General features: G+C 39.0%; 1 protein-coding gene across 1 annotated transcript in view; it reads left to right on the top strand.

Annotated features, from left to right (window-relative positions):
- THSD7B (thrombospondin type 1 domain containing 7B) overlaps positions 1–19,350 on the top strand; it is an 838,394-nt gene that overhangs the window by 807,603 nt on the left and 11,441 nt on the right. Inside the window, exons 21-27 of the mRNA XM_070423466.1 lie at positions 3,052–3,197; positions 8,751–8,910; positions 9,991–10,164; positions 10,264–10,359; positions 13,046–13,128; positions 14,318–14,510; positions 17,718–17,805. Coding sequence (XP_070279567.1) covers positions 3,052–3,197; positions 8,751–8,910; positions 9,991–10,164; positions 10,264–10,359; positions 13,046–13,128; positions 14,318–14,510; positions 17,718–17,805 — 940 coding nt within the window. The remainder of the gene's footprint in view (positions 1–3,051; positions 3,198–8,750; positions 8,911–9,990; positions 10,165–10,263; positions 10,360–13,045; positions 13,129–14,317; positions 14,511–17,717; positions 17,806–19,350) is intronic.

Here is a 19,350-nt window from a genome sequence, read left to right as displayed (position 1 = left end):
AAGGTCCATCCATGTTGTTGCAAATGGCAGTATTTCATCCTTTATTATGGCTGAATTGTACTCCCCTGTATATATGTGCCACATCTTTATCTAATTCTCGATCACAGGACACTTTGGTTGTTTCCATGTCTTGGCCACCGTGAATAATGCTGCAATGAAATAGGGGTGCATACATCTTTGTGAATGAATGATTTTGAGTTTTTCAGGTATATACCCAGGAGAGGAATAGCTGGTTCATATGGTAGCTTTATTCTTAATTTTTTGAGGAATCTCCAGACTGCTTTCCATAGTGCTTGTACCAGCCTATACTCCCACCAGCAGTGAATGAGGGTTCCCTTTTTTCCACAACCTCTTCAACAGTTGTTATTGCTTGTCTTGTTGATAATACCCACTCTAACAGGTGTGAGGTGGTATCTCATTTTGGTTTTGGTTTGCATTTCCCTAATTGCTAGTGAGGTTGGACATCTTTTCATATAACTATCAGTCAACAAATGATTTTAAGAGTACCTTACTTCAAAAAATAAGAGCATTATTCTTTTTTTTCCTATCAGATCCATTAGGCAGGTTCCCTCCACCCCTATGTCCAGGAGAAGATATCTGTCACTTTAATGGGGATAAATAAAATAGTTTTAAAATAATGGCCATCCACATGACATCAATTCAAGAACAAGCTTGAAGTTGTTTGGTTATAATGAAATAGAGCCTCTTTAGCTATGATAAAGGTAACACTACATCATCATTATTCTTACAAAGGTGGACCTAGAACAAAATACAATTATAATGACATTAAGGTAATGGGTATTTAGGTCAAGAACATAAGCATAAAGGTTAATACCAAAGAGTGTATAAGCATGAATTAATAAAAATCTTGAGCAAAACGTTTTTATCAAGTAGAGATAACATGTCACATGAATGAGGTGATGTCCGACCTATATGATTTGAGTTGAGTGATGCTGGGAAGAACAAGTAGATATGCTCCACTCAGTGCCCAAGAATGTAGAATGGGTGAATTCTATTGTTCACCAAACCCATTTTATCTTTCACACAATTTTATCATCTCCAAAGTTTCTTTTACATCTTTTTTGGTACAATCCTTGCTGTATTAGCTGTCTTACTTGTGTCTCCCTAGCATCATGTCTAATAATACATCAAACTCTGTATCAAAAGCTTCTGAATTTGAATTCTGTTCTGCAATTTACTAATTTTTTGACCTTAGACAAGTGACTTACACTGTGCCTAAGTTCTCTCATCTATGATATGGGAATATAATAGAATTTTCCTCTAAGGTTGTTATGATTATTAAATAAATCAGTGTCTATAAAGTGTTTAGAATTAGCAAATACTCAATAATTGTATTGGTATTATTATATTACCACACATTTGCTGATACCAGATAATATGTAGATAATTTATGAATATATGAATTAAACAAAAATATAATTAGCGCTCTTTATGTATGAAACACCATGTTAGGGACAGAAGCCCAAACCCCAAGGAATTTAGAATTCAGATTAGAACTTCCTGGTTTTCTTCAAGGATCATTAGTTTATCACCAAATCTATGATAATGTTCCAGAGGCCAGTAAAATGCCTAGTCCACTAAAAGTGTGAATAATGCTGCAATGCTTGCTTATCTCTGAACCTGAGAGCATGTGAGAATTGTTCCTACCCAGGGTCTGAAATCTTACCCAACACCTGAATTCTACAGGTGTGGAAGTGTAGTCTTCACTAGCTTTTCAGTTCTCTTAAGATATAAATGCAGACTTTTTTGGAATTGACTAAAATACCCCCCTTATAATAGCTTTACCAGCTACTGTCTCAACCTGTTCTTTCCTTGACTCTGTGTCCCAGCCACATTGGCCTCGGTCAGGTCCTCAAACATATTCTACTGCTTTTCATCTCATGACCTCCTCACATGTTCTTTCTTCTGCATAGGACACTCTGTATATCATATTGGCTTGCACTTCTGTTTGAAGTTCAAGTGCTCAAGGAAATGTTTTCTGATTCCATCCCAGAATGGGCTGCATCCCTATAATGTTCTCTAATAGAACCCTCGGTTTGTTCTTGAATATTTTGTCACAAATACATAATTTTATAACAAGAATGGAAGGGCATTATAGTCACAAATATAATGGTAATGACACTACATACACATAGTACCTCAGTAGTAAAAGACGAGTAAAGAGTGAGTGAGAGAGATATTGAGACAGATACATAGACACTTAAATTCCATTCACAATTCCAACTAAAGAGCTTATGACCTAATGCCTAGGAGTGGGCATAAGTTGACATGGGAGCCCTTTCCTCAGTTACACTTATTAACCAATTTTTAAATTATGAAATAGAATACTGAAATTTGAATGTGTTTTTTAAACATCATGGCCCCTTCACATAAAGCAACAACTTTACCCTGTGCTCAGTGAAAAACACACACACACACACACACACACACACACACACAAGAAAACACTGGTTTTAAACTCTAAGAAAGTTAGCCATGCTGAATGAATTGAGAAAAACTATTGGGCCATTAGGATAGCACCTTCCTAAGGAATTTTCCAGGGTAATTCAGATTGTGTGCAACTTTTACCTTACTTGATAATTTGGAACCTAACAGATAAAGAAGATGTAATTGTCTCTATTTTTAATATTAGTAATCCTGGCCTAAATATAAGTTCTGTGAGGGCTGAAGGTACTCCTGTATTTCATTACTGTATCCTTTCACACAGCAGGATGCTACTGCAAATAAATATTTGTTGAATGAATTAGCATTCTGCCCGTGTTTACAGGATCAATCTATTTGAAAACAATACAGAGTTTGTAATTGGGAACACTGAGGGAGTAGAAGTCACAGAATTTCAGACCCTAAGCATTACGCAGATAACCTGTGTCTCTGTAGAAACTTAAATTAAAATGGCAGAAAAACTGAAAGCTGACAGAGGTTGGTGTATTTCAATGAAGACTTAATGTATGTAAGGCAACATCCTGTCCTTCAGTTCCCTTTCTAAGCCAAATTCCACCTGAAAAGTTGACATCTTCCTTAACATTTTAGGTCGAATGAGCCGGACTCGATTTATCATGCTGCCAACTCAAGGGGAAGGACGGCCATGCCCCCCAGAGCTCACCCAGCAGAAAGCCTGCCCGGTGACCCCCTGCTACAGCTGGGTCCTCAGCAACTGGTCTGCATGTAAATTGGAGGTAGGTCTGCTACAGAGAATGCTCTGCTCAAACCTGTGCGCTGGTGGAATACATTTCCCAGCAGCAGGGGCCAGGCACAATGTATTTTTATGCGATGGAGTACATGGAAAAATGCAATGAAGGGCTTAACCTCCAGCAGAGTGATGCTGCCAGGAAAATGCAGAGCCATTCATTAGGCGCTGATGATAATGGGCCGGGTCACAGGACTGTCAATCTCCTTGGCATCCTCAAGAATTCTCTGATATTTTCCTGGCTTGTTGGACATATTATTATTTAATTAGGCAAAACCCTGATGCTATGGAAATAGCACAGCTGGCTGTAGACTGTATTTCTTAAAGAGGCACATGTAGGCTTAGACAAAATCTTGCGTATGGGCAGAAAACCAAAAGTGGATGAAAGTTATATTTTAACATTATTACACAAACCAAGGTTACTACATTTTCCTCAGTGATTGCTTTTTTATTGGCCTGAAATATAAATGTCTAGAAACATCATAATATATCACATGCTTTTGCTGGATCAGCAAAGATCCTCCACTGCATTTTCTCTCTGGCTTCCTGTGTAAGAAAAAGCACATTGATTTTCCTGTTTTCTTTCTTTACTAGTTTATCCTCCAGTTCCTATTCCAAAGCTCATTATAATTAGGTAACAATAATTTCCATTATGCATTAAGCAATCTGCGGAGTATTCTCATAAAGATGTCTGCTGTCCCTGTCAGATGACATTGTCTTGCAGCATTTTCATCTTGCACAAGTTAAATGCCCATGTATTATAATAAGTCCCAGAGGAACAAAAATGTATGGTACATTTGTTCAGTCTCCTTTTTACAGAAAAAAAAAAAAGTAACCATGCTAAGTAATTCAGTACTATTGGTTTTAAATATGAATGCGTTGTCCGCTAATCTGAAACCTTCTTCCCTAAACTACTTGAGCAATTTTAAAATAATGCTTGGAATCACAATTAAGAGAATGAAAGGAATGTTTCTCCATATAATTTCACTAAATGTTGACAGAGAAAATCAACTCAAAGAATGCAAGAGCCCATTGCAGGGACAGGGAGACAAAAGAAACGGAGGAAGTGAGAGAGCGAGAGAGGACTGAAACTCCGTGCTCAGTGTCTTACCAGGCACACAACTGTTACTGGACCTTACCAGTCCTCCTGTACTTTCCCTGTTATCTTCTCAGCCTTTCCTTTCCTTTCTTTTTACTAGACAAATGCTTCATCTTGTCCCATAGAAACATTATGGGGAAATGACAAATGCAATCTCTAATTTTGTTGTTTGCTACAGAGCTTTTGGCAGAAAAGCTGGGGCAAGAATGGTGTGTTGTGAGCATTCTCTGCAGCAGTGCTGGTGAGAGAAGTGGGGTGATAGCATCGGTTGGCAAGACCCAGACTTGGAGGCCCTGGAGACAGAGCAGCTATGTCCAGAAACCTAAGAGCTCCTCAGATGTCTAGGGGAGGCTATTCCCACTAATTGGCATGCTCAGTTAGGAGGAAATTTGGAGTTAGACCCCATCCAGGCAAAGCTCGCAGGAAACAAGTCTGTAGTTAATTGCTCTGGCACCTTACCCAATGGGGCCAATCGGCATTCTTCCCTAAGAGTGAGGAATGGGGTTGAAGCTTTCAAGGATGCTGTATTTAGGAACTCTTAGCTGTAGATAGAGTTTCTCAGAAGTGAGAAAGACTAAGGAAGGTAACACAGAGAAAAGCAGGGGCAAAGGGAGAAAGGGGATCATGATACTTGCCTCTATTTTGTCCTGCATTCAGATTGAATTTCTGCTTTCCCTGAAGCCTAATGCTGAATTCTCTGAGTCAGAAAACACAATTATCTTTTCAGTGAGTTGCCTTATGTAAGCTGAAGTTTTGGAATTACTGATCAAAATACAGTGGGCCTTTGCCACAAAGGAAAAAAACATTTCTCTCTCAATTTCACTTCTGCTTCTACTTGTCCTATCATAGCCTAACCTGCCAAATGCAGGTATATAACCTGCTCATTCACTGAAGGTGGTGATGGTATTGAAGTGGTTGATGGCCATCAAGCAGAATCAAACCTTGCACAGGGCACTGCTGGTGTGCCAATGTTGCCCTTATCTCATATAGAAAGAGATCAGCAAACAGAAGTGTTTATCCTCAGGTGTTACTTTTTATAAGTGTTTTTGTAACTCTTTCTTTCCAAGTTCTTTAACTGACAACATGCATCCAGGCATAGGTTGGCCAATCTGTCTTAGGAGCTCAGACTCTGGAGTCTAGCACCCCAGTTTCAGTCAGTGTTCTACCAGTTCCCAGCTTTGCAGTTTTTGCAAAGTGTCTAAACCAGCCGTGGGCAAACTACGGCCCGCGTACATTTGAATAAACTAAAAAAAAAAAAAAAAACACCGTACCCTATTATGTAATGATGTTTACTTTGAATTTATATTAGTTCACACAAACACTCCATCCATGCTTTTGTTCCGGCCCTCCGGTCCAGTTTAAGAACCCATTGTGGCCCTCGAGTCAAAAAGTTTGCCCACCCCTGGTCTAAACTCTCCAAACCTCTGTGTGTTTTTTTAATCCTCACCTGAGGATATTTTCTTTCCATTCCTTTTTTTTTAGATAGAGTGGATGGGAGGGAAGGAGGGGGAGAGGGAGAAGGAGAGGGAGAGAGAGAGAGAGAGAGAGAGAGAGAGAGAGAGAGAGAGAGAGAAACATTGATGTGAGAGAGACAGATCAATAGGTTGCCTCCTGTTCAAGCCCTGACCGGGCAGGCATTGAACCTGCAACCTAGGTACCTACCTTTAACTGAGAATTGAACCTTTGACCCTTCGGTTTTTGAGCCAACACTCTAACCACTGAGACACACCTGCCAGGGCTCCAAGCCCCTATTTTTAAATCTGTATCATGGCAGTAGAAATAGTACAAGTTTTGCTGGAGATTTTTGGAAGGTATTAGACAATTCATATGCAGTGCTTAGCATAGTCCTTGGCAAAGAGAAGACCTCATGAATTGTAATTGCTATTACAGTTGCTATTATAGTCTTGATTAAAACTATAATTATGATTATTAACACCATCTGCCTAACCACATCTGGTGATGCCAATTAAGAGCATAGAGTCCATTAGTGATCTGGACAGTGGAGAGTTAATGAGAGAATCCTCGCAGATGATCATCTTGCTCTGAGAAGCCAGGCTCAGGGCTAAGAGCGAGCTGACGCCTCATGCTTCATGAGCGAAATGATCATTCTGATGCCGATTTATCTTCCTCCTGTGGCTGTTGTTGTCAAAGGTATGAGAGATTAAGCTTAAATATGGATACATCCGAGGAGCATATTATAGTTTGTCTTGGTTTTTAAATTGACCCCCTATGTGGACTTGTTTCCTGGCATTTCCTTATACTCCATGTCCTGTTACTGAGGTTCCCGGTGGCAGGGTTTTCAAATTTCATACCTGCTGCGGGGTCTCCAAGTCCACAAAGTCTGTTGCTCTACAGCAAAACACACCCCGGACGACTTAGATCCCTCCTGTAGAATAGCAAGTGACAGGGAGAATACTCCCCCCAGTGAAATTTAACTCACACTAGTGATTTCCTGCTTCAGGGAGTAGACCTTTTCTACAGGATTTGCTTTCCCTGAATCTACCATGAACTGATTTTGAACCTCTACTTATCTTCCAAAAAATGCACTTGGGTTCAAAATTAGAGTGCACTTTTGACAATTTCCAACAGCTGTAGAAATTAGATTAGAGCAATCATGAGGCATTGATGGATCAAGTGTGGGGATTGCTGTCTTACATAATTCTTGTTAAAACAGCGCTAGGAGGGATGGTGATGGTCCCAGGTAACGTGCCTACACAGGTTTAAGTTCCTATAATTCGGATCTCCTCCAAGTGGCACCTTTTCTTTTTTGCCAATATAACTTTCTTATATGAAGAATGTGTCTCGGCAGCCACTGTGTGCCCTCCTGTACCTCCAGTGGTCCACCTACCACCTGCCTTGACACAAACTGTGCCTTGACCTGGGCGCGGCTCCACAGGCCCATCAGCCCCGGATAACCTGTTGCACATCCAGAACACTGTCCTGACGGCTCTGGCTGACCACCTTGACCTTTCTTGCTCCTGCCACTGCAAGAGCCACCGTAGCTCCAAGGCCTGCGCAATGCAGTTTCTGAGCCCTGCGGTGGAGAAGGGATAAGGAGGTGAAATCCAGTTGCCCAGTACAGAGCAGTTACCATGCTGCTCCCTAATAATGGATTATGCAGCATGTCATTCATGACTACGGGAGTGTGCAGGGCTCCAGCACTCTCCCTCAGCGCCTTCTTACACCCCCTTTCTCCTCCTCCCTCTGGCTCTCTCCTTGTCCCCCCTCAACCATACCAGCAGTCGTCAGAAAGGCTCTAGCTCTTCTGTCAACTTCTGGACTTAGTGCAAACTGAGCAGCACACCTGGGAAGCACAGAGCAGTGAATACTCCCTAGGATGAAAGCGGATAGATGAGAAGAGGATCCGAGGAGGAGCTGGCATTTAAACGCCTCTGCCTTCTTCCTCTCTCGCCCACCATGGGTGGTACCGAGGCATGGTGACACCACGTGGCCTGTCTGAAAGAGAATGTAGGTGACCAAGAAAGCAGCTGTGCTGACTTTGGAAGGGAGGCCAGCATGGTCACACTACCTTATACTCACTTTCCTTCCCTTCTTGCTTCAGTTATTTTAGCCTCACTCTTGCCCTCCTGGGATTTCAGCTCCTTCGCAGAAATGTTGGCCTTAGGCTCGGTTTTTCAAGCTATTGGTGCAAAGAGAGAGCTATCACCTAAGTTATCAAAATATCCAATGGGATTCTGTTTGAAGTATGAGCACCTGACTAGGGCTGAGGAAAGACCGCTCCTCTCAGGAGTACCTGACAGGTGTTCTAGTCGGAAACCTTTCATCAGGCAGATGCGTGGGCCAGATGCCCACTAAGAGCCTTTCAATTCTAAGCTTCTCTTCCTGTGAGACCGTGTAATTTTTTTCTAATTGCCAGGAATAATCAGAGTGGGCTTTGTAAATATATTCAAAGGACATTATTCATCACAGAAGGCATGCTGGGAAAACAACTCATGGCAATAGAGAAAATCACTGTTGCATGGGAAACCCCAACCTAATCCATATGAGGAAGTACTGAGTTGCCTGCAAGAGAAAAAGTGTAAGAGGAATTTATGGCCCATGGCTCTACATGCTCTCCTGGGGGAGGGGGTGATTATAGATTCTAGGCCATTTTATCCCATACACCTAGACAAATTATGAATGGTGTTTCTTTTTCAGTCAATTCTAGCTGAGTTCCAGAATGAATGGTCATATTCTGAGAACAGAAATTCCACGGCATAAATTTGCATTTCTTCTTCAGCTTCTCTATTAGCTCTCACAGAATTGTTTAGTGATGCTTTGTCAAGAATTGAAAGAGAACTCTGAGGATGAGGAAGTTGCTGAAATATACAACTAGGGTTTACCTTTTTGTTGTTGTTTTTTTCTTTTAGCAAGAGGTAGCATGAGCCAAAACTGCGCTACTAATTATTTGGGTGATCCTGACAGTATCCTTTCCTCTCCCAGGGTGGAGACTGTGGGGAGGGAGTCCAGGTCCGCGGCCTCTCCTGTGTGGTCCACAATGGCTCGGTCGCTAGCTCCGCTGTACGTGTGGACGATGCCCAGTGTAAAGAAGTGCCCTGGCAGGATGGCAGCCTGCAGCAGCTGTGTTCTGTGCCCTGCCCAGGTACGCAGCCTCAGACAATGGGGAGTGCCCTCCATGATGACCTTATTTATTTTCTATTAGGTTTTTTTTTCCTGAAGAAGCTCTGTCTAGTCAAAACTGAAGGTTTTTATTAACTTTAATTAATTTTTAATTTTGGTTATAACTTTTGGAATATGCTGGCAATGGAGGCAAGAGGGGAAAAAAACCCTGGACTTGGAAATTTAAGAGCTAAGTTGGAATCTTGTCTCTATCACTTCCCTGGTGTTTTCCCTGGGACATATGGTCTCACCTTTGAGCAATGGTTGCTCCATCTAGAAAATGTGTTAATAATACCTGATCTGACAGCACATTGCCAGTACTCCAGAACTGTTGACTGAATCCATGAGTGGATGAACCTCAGGGGGATGGCGTGGTGGGGACAAATAAAGCTACATGTCTATGAAAGCATTCTGTCACACAGTCACGTTCTATGTAACCATGAAGGCCATTATTAGTTGCATAAAATGTATGAATTTATTTTAATTCTAATAACTTAGGGTATATGGCATAAGTTTAAGGTGGCTTAATATATCCTTATAGTATGACATGTGAAATACATGTGCATGTATGTAAACACATATGCTTTTGTACACATATACACATAAATGTGTGTGTATGTTTAGTTTATTTGACATTTTTTAGGCTCAAAGACATTCCACTTTAATAACCAACTTATTCTCTTTTTATGGTTTCGGTGAACCTCAATTTTACAATGCTATGCTGCTCTTTGAAAACTTAGTTACTTTAACCTCTACATCTCCCTTTTAAAAAGGTTTATATCACTAGCAGATTTTAGTGTTCTCTAGATATGACTACGATTTGAAGCAAAGCAATGCCAATCTAGTTTTGGCATTATCTTTCTAAAATAGACTAAACCATCAATTACTTCATCATTCTGAGTACATTCTAATTAGAAAATTCGTCAAAGTAGAATGTCTGGCCTATGGAACTCACCCCTATCACTGCACCACCACCAATCTCCCGTGAACCCTGTGCATGTAAATGCTGTCAAGTGCCAATTCCCATGCTGTTGCCCCCGCTCTGTACTGCACACCCATCCAGGAGACTGTCATCTCACGGGCTGGTCGGAGTGGAGCACGTGTGAATTAACCTGCATCGATGGAAGAAGCTTCGAGACCATGGGCCGCCAATCTAGGTCAAGGACATTTATAATTCAGTCTTTTGAAAACCAAGACAGCTGCCCCCAGCAGGTTCTAGAAACACGTCCTTGTACAGGTACCAAGAGCACTTTTCAATTCTCAGCTTTGATTGCTGAAGCTTATTCTTTTCTTATGTTGGGAATAATGGAACCACTATTGTCATATTTGCTTGCAGGAGGCAAATGCTATCACTACACGTGGAAAGCAAGTCTTTGGAATAATAATGAACGAACCGTATGGTGCCAACGTTCAGATGGCGTTAATGTCACAGGTATTCCTACCTCAGATTCATGTGGGTGCTTCCTAAAGATCTCTGAGTGTTGCTGTTTGTGAAGAGAATTCGCTTACAAATTATAAGCCAGGTAACACTGAACAGACAGCCTTTGATTATCTTCTTGTCCAGTTGTCATTAGACCTTTGCATCTCAGAAAGCAAACAATTCTATTTGAAGACCCATCATAATATATCAGACAACTTAAAGCAATAAGCTTAAACACAATCATTTTCTCTCAAATATTATTATCTGAGAAAGACTGGAAAAGACAGGTGCCAACTTAAAACAATTGTCTCTAAAATTTTAAATCATGTACCTTCTTAGTAAAAAGTTTTTGAGGACTTATCTCAATATATCATGTTTATAAATCATATCATATGCTTATATAGTATATTAAAAATGTACAGAAATTTAAATTAAAAGAGTATATTAGGACATATAAAAATTTAAAATATATTTGCTAATGGTACAAAAATTTGCTGCAAATTATAGATGCATATATTAATTCGCTGGAAGCTTAGTTTTTGAAGATTGTGCTAGTCATGATTACTATTTTTAAAATTTGTCTTTATTGTTGAAAGTATTAGAGATGTCCCCCTTCTTCCCCATTTGACCCCTTCTAGCCCGCACCTGCCTCCTGCCCCCCATGACACAGTTGTCTGTGTCCATGGGGTTTACATAAATGCATACAAGTTCTTTGGTTGATCTCTTCCCTCTCACCCACCCCTCCTTCCCTCTGAGATTTTACAGTCTTTTCCATGTTACTATTTAATATATCAATTTAGATGGAGGAAGTGTTCCTCATTCATGGTGATGGATACAATTTGATCTACAGTCTAGCCTTCTCAATAATTTTAAAGGTTTTTTATGCCTTCTTATCAGAGTAAATTGCCATTATTTTTACTTAGTACTGGGATGGCAAAGAACTTATTCTAGGGAGAATGTCTATTCTTCTGTAGGAATAGGAGGGGCAGCTCTTGTCTTTTCCTTGTACGTGTGTTTTTGCATCATTGGTATTTTCTTTAATCCATAGTTTATTCATACACTAATTTATTTTAAGCTACTTATACATTTCATCAGTTATTAAAACTAAATATATTGTAAATCAGCCTTCCCAGGAACACAGAAAGCATCACACACTCTGAAATATGCCTAAGAGTTAAAGTGGCGCCGTCGCACTACAAATTCTCCGCACAGAGCACATGTGGACACCTGATGCATGAGCACAGCTTACTAGCGTCATCTGCTAAGTGTTATTGGAGCTTAATTTCATTCTTAAAAGTGTTATATAAACTAGATAAATTCCAACATTTTCTTCCCTAGCGATGCCCTCCTACAGGGGCCCACACACTGCACTTCGGACATTGCTGCTTTAAAGAGTGGGCAACACCCCCTCCAAACTCAATTGGTAGCAACAGGACTGTGTGGTTATTGCCGCTAACGCCCCAATCAATCACCACACCAAAGTGCTCATTCTGGAGTGTGGTTGTCTTTCAATTTTTGTGTGGATTATTTTCTTTTCCAAGTAACAGTGAGAATTTATCTGCTTCATTCTCAGAGAAAGTGTTCTGACTGTTCTCTACACTGCCTTATGCCCAAAGCTTTTACTAGTTACAAAATCAAACTATAACAGATTAACAATTATAGTAAGGTAAAGGCTACAGCAGCCGTGGGCAAACTACGGCCCGCGGGCCAGATCCGGCTCGTTTGAAATGAATAAAACTAAAAAAAAAAAAGACCGTACCCTTTTATGTAATGATGTTTACTTTGAATTTATATTAGTTCACACAAACACTCCATCCATGCTTTTGTTCCAGCCCTCCGGTCCAGTTTAAGAACCCATTGTGGCCCTCGAGTCAAAAAGTTTGCCCATCCCTGGGCTACAGTCTATAAATGCAAGCAATAGTATAAATAAGGTTTAAATACTGCCCTCAAATATTATGCACCTTCTTTGCTTAGTACATGGAATACAAGAAGGCAAGACTAGTATGTGAGTGATTTTCAGATTATAGAAGCATGCATTATTCTATCCACTTACTCACAAATATGCAATTACTGTGCCAAGTACTATACATACTAGATCATATGTATGATTTCCCTTCCTGGTGCTTCTACATTTGCTCTTCAAAATAAGTGTGGGGGTCAGAGGGTGTGTGTGTGAGGGGCGAGGGAGGTCAAAGGGTATGCATATCCTGAAATATGTTTTAAAATGTTGCCAAAGTGTTCTGGTGCATACATTGATTAGTGGCTTTCTTTTACCATGTGTTTGTTGGGAACTGGCCCAGTGCCTAGGTGGGGTCCTCCAGAACTGAAGGAAAATATATGTAGAATAAGTCTCAAGCTGATACATTTTATGCTCCTGAACTTAAATTGAGATGTCACCAATTCTCTTACTGATGCTGGCACTCATAGACGTCACCCTCAAGCATAGCCATAAGATGGAATCATACCGCCAGCAGCAGGTATAAAAAATCTATCAATAGCTTCTGTGAGCAGAGCCTCCCATCTCTATCCATCCATCCTGGAGTAATCAATAAGGTAAGACTGGGCCACATGTCAGCAAACGGATTTTAAAAAATAATAATACTACTGTTACAAAGTGTCCAGTGCCAGAGAGAGAAAAACTGTTTTTTGATGTTTATCATAGAAAAATCTGCAAATGATGTCGGGATTTCCTTTGTAGGAGGCTGCTCCCCTCGGGCACGGCCTGCGGCGATTCGACAGTGCAGTCCAGCCTGCAGAAAGCCTTTCTCCTACTGCACGCAGGTGAGTCCTTGCAGGAGACGCCCACCGGGGCTTTCACTGCTGTGTTGTACACATGCGGCTGGATGCCTTCCAGTTACTGGAGCGAGCAGCAGCTCCATGTGCCCACGATACCATCTAGAGGCATTTGCTGGAGTAGTCACAGTGATTAAGGAACTCTTTGCAGGCAGTCTTTTTCTATAAATCTGCCTATAGGGAAATCTGTTTTTCAGATATCTAATTTATATTAGCTCTATTTACCAATAATTGTTCTCCATTGATTTATTTCTTGATTCTTAGCCTTTCATCTACCTACATTATTTTGAAAGTTATTATAAATGCATGTTTGTATGCGCTCAATGTTAAATTGATTACACTATAAGTAGTATAGAGTAAATTTTTAGTTCATTTTAAATAAGTTTAATGCCTATGAATAAAAAGTATATGTGTGCACATTCATATACACACACACACACATATATATGAATGTGTATATATATTTTAAAGCAGAAATCATTCTCCCATCTACCACTGCTCAGGAATTATGGAAAAATGTGCAGTGCACATATAATTTTTAAAGTTATGTCATGTTCCTGAAACAGGTTTCTTCTCACACACATGTGCCTTTGTGTTTTTCTCCCCTTGGGCTGCCCTCCTTGAGGGCAGAGCCAAGCCTACAAGCAGGGAGGTAGTTCAGACCAGTTATTGATCAAGGGTAGCAGGTGAGAGAGACATTTGGCAGCTGGGGCAGCAACAGAGCTCAAGGAGCACATAACTCAAAGAAGATATGCACATAATTCCTATTGCTTTGCTTCTCAGTATCAAGGACAGGTTGAAGTGAGTGGGCAGGAATCTAAACAGCTGGGGATGGGGGAAGAGTTGAGGATATTTTGATTAAATGCCTTAAACATCTCCACAAGAGAGAAAAGGGTGTAGTTAATACCCTCCCTTGACAAATAATTGTGATTTCATATTTGCAAGGTGTCAGAATTGTAAACCACTAGAAAAAAGCTGATGATTTATTTAAGGGTTGACTTTGAAATTCAGAAAGATGAATTATTGGATTTTCATCTCTTTGGCAAGACTGTTGCTGGAAAAAAACACACACACAGAAATTGCCATGACATATGCAAATATCAACTGATTTCAGCACTTGTTATTTTTTGTCTACACAACTCAACGAGTAATCATAAAAATATCTTTTCTGCTGTAGGGTGGAGTCTGTGGTTGTGAGAAGGGTTATACGGAGATAATGAGATCAAATGGTTTTCTGGATTACTGCATGAAAGTCCCTGGCTCAGAGGATAGAAAAGCTCATGTGAAAAACCTTGCTGGGAAGAACAGACCTGTGAATTCAAAAATACATGATATTTTTAAAGGATGGTCTATTCAGCCCCTGGATCCAGGTACATTTCAGTTATGTGTTAAGAAATGTAAGTTTTCTTGTGGGAGATTAGGGTTTATATTGTGACCAATATTCATGACTGAATGGAGGAAAAGGCAATATGGTCTCATGCAAGGTTTCCCAAATTGGAACATTGGCTGGATAATGCACAATCTCTTTTAAATGTAAAAATTTTCATAGATTGTTGAGGATAAGTCTGCCAACTTTAGTCTAAGAGATAATGAAATAACCAAAATATTAACCTTGAAAAATATTTTTCCATTATAAACTCTCTCTGCAATAGTATATGCTTCTACAACTGTGAATTTGTGTATATAATTTAAATTAAAATCAAAAGGTGGAATAGATTCTCCATAACATGCAAATGCCTTAGGAAATGTCCAAGGACCTTATCTGGTTTGGGCAACACTAGAGAAGCAAAGGCAGTGGTCAAAGGCAGGCAGGCCTTGTTGCTGTCATGGCTCAGAATGTGCCTGTTTTAAGTATAATTTCTTCTCCTCTATGGACCTGTTTCCTCATTACTGAGATTCTACCCTGTAGGACTGTTGTGGGCAGAAGCACAATGTCAGGGCTCAGGAATCGGTGGTTACTAAGAACAGGAATGAAAAGTTATTAGATGCGTCCATGTACCCCGTGGGTCTGTGCTTACTATATTGCATGAATCTTCTCATTCTGTTCTTGCAATCTAATGAGATGCTATTATTCACATTTTAGAGATTAGGAATCTAAAACTGCCCACACACATTAATATTACCAAAGTCACACCACTAGGAAGTGACAGCCAAGTTTGAAAGGCAGGTCCTTCAGGCCTTTACATGCACTGGTCTCTGCTTCCCACCTTGTAAAGTGAGCAGAAAATGAACGCAGGATACTTTGCCTACCACACATGCAACTTCTAAGAAACAAAATGTTGCTAATGACTGAGCAAAGTGGCATAGCTGACGGGGCAGGGAGAAGAAAAAAACAGACAAAGCTCAGGCAAAATATACCCTGGCTACTTTCCTTCCAGACCCTAGGCCGTTGCTGGACCAAAGTGCCTTAATGATGTTCTTAGATGAAGCAAAAACCAGAGCCCAGCCCCAATGACCCCTAGATCTGGTGGGAGAAACAAGATGTATATTCCTCAACCAATTTTTAAGGATGACTACAATATCTTAACTCAATTTTGATTCCCCTAGATGTCTGGGCATTCCATATGTGTGTTTTTTTTAAATCTTATTCACATTGTGACTAAGTTCTTTGAAGGATACGTGAAATGAAAGGTAGCCATATTCACCTGTTGTTTGTAGACCATATTTCAGAAGAGAATGAGGGTGAGGTTCTAGGGCAATGAGTCTTCAAATCCACAAATAAGGTCCTTAACCTTTGAGGAATCAAATGAAAGCATCAATAAGATAGATGCAAATACACATGTGTGTTTATGTGTATGTATAAAAGCATATATGATATATATATAGATATATGTATATATCTATGTATAGATATAGATATTTAGTTTTTGAAAAGAGGTCTTCATGATGAGAATATAAATTGGATCAACCTCTAGGAGGGCATCTGGCAATTCAGATCATGCATTGTGACTGAAAATTTCTCTCCTAGTAGCTCATCATACAAATATATATACTTATACCAAATAAGTATGTAAATGCTATCCATTACACGATTGCTTGTTATATAGTGAGTGGAAACAACATAAATATGTGAAACTAGGATAAATGAGAAAAAAATAATACAATTATGCAATATGTCAGATATATTAAGAATGAAATAGATTTATGAAATAGTGAAAATATGTGCATATCAAAAGGGAATGACATATATATATGTATACATATAATTTGTGTCTTTTTAAAAAAATGTGTTTGTGTATACATATGCTTGCATATGTAGAAATAACTGTGAAATGATTCCCAAGGAAACCGGTAACAGTGATAGCGCTTGGGTCGGAAACAGAGAGAGGGGCAGGAAGACTTATTTTTCACTACACATCTTTTAATAGTTTGAAATTTGGCCCTATCCATTATGTTATTATAAAAATTATATTAATTCTTTTTTAAGGAATATGCCTTTAAAGGCCATGGACCACATACCTCTGCACTGGGGATTTAAAAGCATTGGATTCTCCTAATACTTCAACTCCCTTAGGCTTAGGGGTAGTAAGATTAAAGGAGCATTCTCACTCAGGGAAGGCTTTGTAAATTGTCATTGTAAAAAACTCAGACTGGGGTATTTCATCATTAGTGTTTCAAAGAGATCAGAATCAAAGCTTTGTAAAAAGATTTTTGGCCACAGAAAAATAGCATTGAAACCTCATCCTGAAACCAGATTGACGCTTGAAAGTGTCAACAATTACTATAGATGGTCATAATATAATTGAACATATTATGACTTTATTCTAAAGAAGTATTTTCAACAAATTTTTATTGTTTTTTACCCTCAGAAACATTTAAAATTAGTCGTTAAAGTATTTTTTTAAACCTGCAGTTAATGACATTCATCTAATATAACAACCCTGTCTGTGTGTGAATATCTTTGAGAAAGGAATACAGTTCCTTTGCCACTCCAATTCTGACTTTAGTTAACTCTATGCACACATAAAATTTTAGAGTTCCAGATACAAGTCAAATATCTATTATATATAGAAAAACATGCATACAATCAAGTCAGAGTTATCTCTTAGTAAAATGAGATAGCGTTCCAATGATCAGACTATTTGGTTAATCTATTTTCCTTTAACTTTAGCAAATAATCAAATCCAAAACAATGCATATATGTACACATATGGCTATAATTTTTTAATGAATTGGTAAATAGATTAGTTTGCTTGGTCATGATGTTTTTGTTCACTCAACATTATTCAGGAAGCAAAGTCACCAAAAATAGGCACAGTAATTCTCTTTGCATGCAGATTGTTTCTTAATAAATAGACAATTTATTTTCTTGGTCTATTTATGTAGTCAAGATATATTACATGTATAAGACAATACACACATGAAAATAAATTCAAAAATAGTTTACCAGTTGTTAGATTTTATGAAGTAACGATTGCCAGTGTTTCTTTGGCACTGTGAAATTTTTGATAGACGATCTAACATTTGATAGGTGTCACAATTGGGTGTTTCTGTTTATGATATGTGCAAGACTCAGAAATTCAGATGAGAAATAAAAATGTATGCTAAGCTTGTTATTTTATCTCTATTTTAAACAGATGGCCGAGTAAAAATCTGGGTTTATGGTGTTTCAGGTGGTGGTTTTCTTATCATGATTTTCCTAGTATTTACTTCCTACCTTGTTTGGTAAGTACTAATTACTAGTTTATATGGGTAGCACGTTATACTAAGAGGAAAAATGTCAGGATCATTTACCCGACAAAATAATCATCAACAGTAAAATTGAGTGGGAGACCATTATCTTTATGATTCTCATTTGAAATAACGTTCTTTTATTTTAATTTTTATCAGTAGCTTTCAGCTTGGCAGCTGTTTTCACTGGCATCTCCTGCCACCTCCAGGGGACTGATACTCGGGTTCCAGCCCCAGAGATTTCTTATTTTAATTAGTCTTATGTGTGGCCAGGTCATCTAGATCTTTTAAAGTATCTCAGGTAATTCTAATATGCAACCAAAGCTGACAACCATTACCCTAAATAATTCTAGTTCTTAACATTTTATATTAAAAAAAAACAACTTAGGATGGAACTTTCTGATTTAAAAAGGAGGCTTATGCTTCGAAGGTTTACTCTTTATATCCCATTCATCTGGAATGACTTGCCATGCCTCCCTGCTGTGACATTTACCCCTCACTGGTATTGGAGTTATTTGTATAAGCATCTTCCTCCTCTACCAAACCCTCAAGGACTTTGTGGGAAGGAGGAGAAGAGTTATAATTACTATACTTTATTGACATATTTTTCAGAGCACAAGTTTGATAAATGTGTATTGGACAAAGGAATAAGTGGATGAATAAATGAGTGGATAAGTACAACAAATAATGTATTGCTCATTAATTTGAGAGACAAATGTCAGGAAAAATGTCTAATATTTATATGTCAAACAAAGTACTTTAAATAGATTGCCTAGGTCAGTCCTCACAATAATCTAATGAGATGTTGCTATCATCATCCCCATTTGAAAGAGAGTAAATGATCTTCAGGAAAGTTAACTAATACACCTGAGGTCATCAGCCTGGTAAAATCTGCTCTGGGTTTGCCCAACCCCAGAGCATATGCTCGGTCCAGTCTCTATAGTTTCTTTTTCTTTTTTTAATATATTTCATTGATTTTCTACAGAGAGGAAGGGAGAGAGATAGAGAGTTAGAAACATCGATGAGAGAGAAACATCGATCAGCTGTCTCCTGCACATCTCCCACTGGGGATGTGCTCACAACCCAGGTACATGCCCTTGACCGGAATCGAACCCGGGACCCTTCAGTCCGCAGGCCGACGCTCTATCCACTGAGCCAAACCGGCTTCGGCCATAGTTTCTTTTTCTTAAGTAATCCTAAAATGACTTTAGACAGAATGCAGTGTTTACTGCTTTCACTTACTTTAGAGCTTCTTGATTTCCAAGTAAATTAAGGTACAGGCCTGGGAAAAGATCTAATTGATATCAAAACACATAGCATATGCCCTTACCTATGAGTTGCCTAAAGAATTCAAACATATAATTCTATTAAATAGCTTGCAAAAGAGTTAGAGGAGAACAGTTTTAAGGATCTTATATTTTCTTCCCAAAATAAAAGGCTTAAAACAAAACAACTGCTATAATATGCCAGGTCTTTAGGTGTGTACTTTAGACGAAAGCAATCTATAATACATTTTGGAAATGCTTTTGAGAAAATATA

Source organism: Myotis yumanensis, unplaced genomic scaffold (assembly GCF_028538775.1).
Source record: "Myotis yumanensis isolate MYYU_CA2020_CCGP unplaced genomic scaffold, mMyoYum1.0.hap1 SCAF_8, whole genome shotgun sequence".
In the NCBI taxonomy this organism is placed as follows: domain Eukaryota; kingdom Metazoa; phylum Chordata; class Mammalia; order Chiroptera; family Vespertilionidae; genus Myotis; species Myotis yumanensis.
Note: the sequence above shows the minus strand (reverse complement) of the source record. Positions and strands in the feature narration are given on the sequence as shown.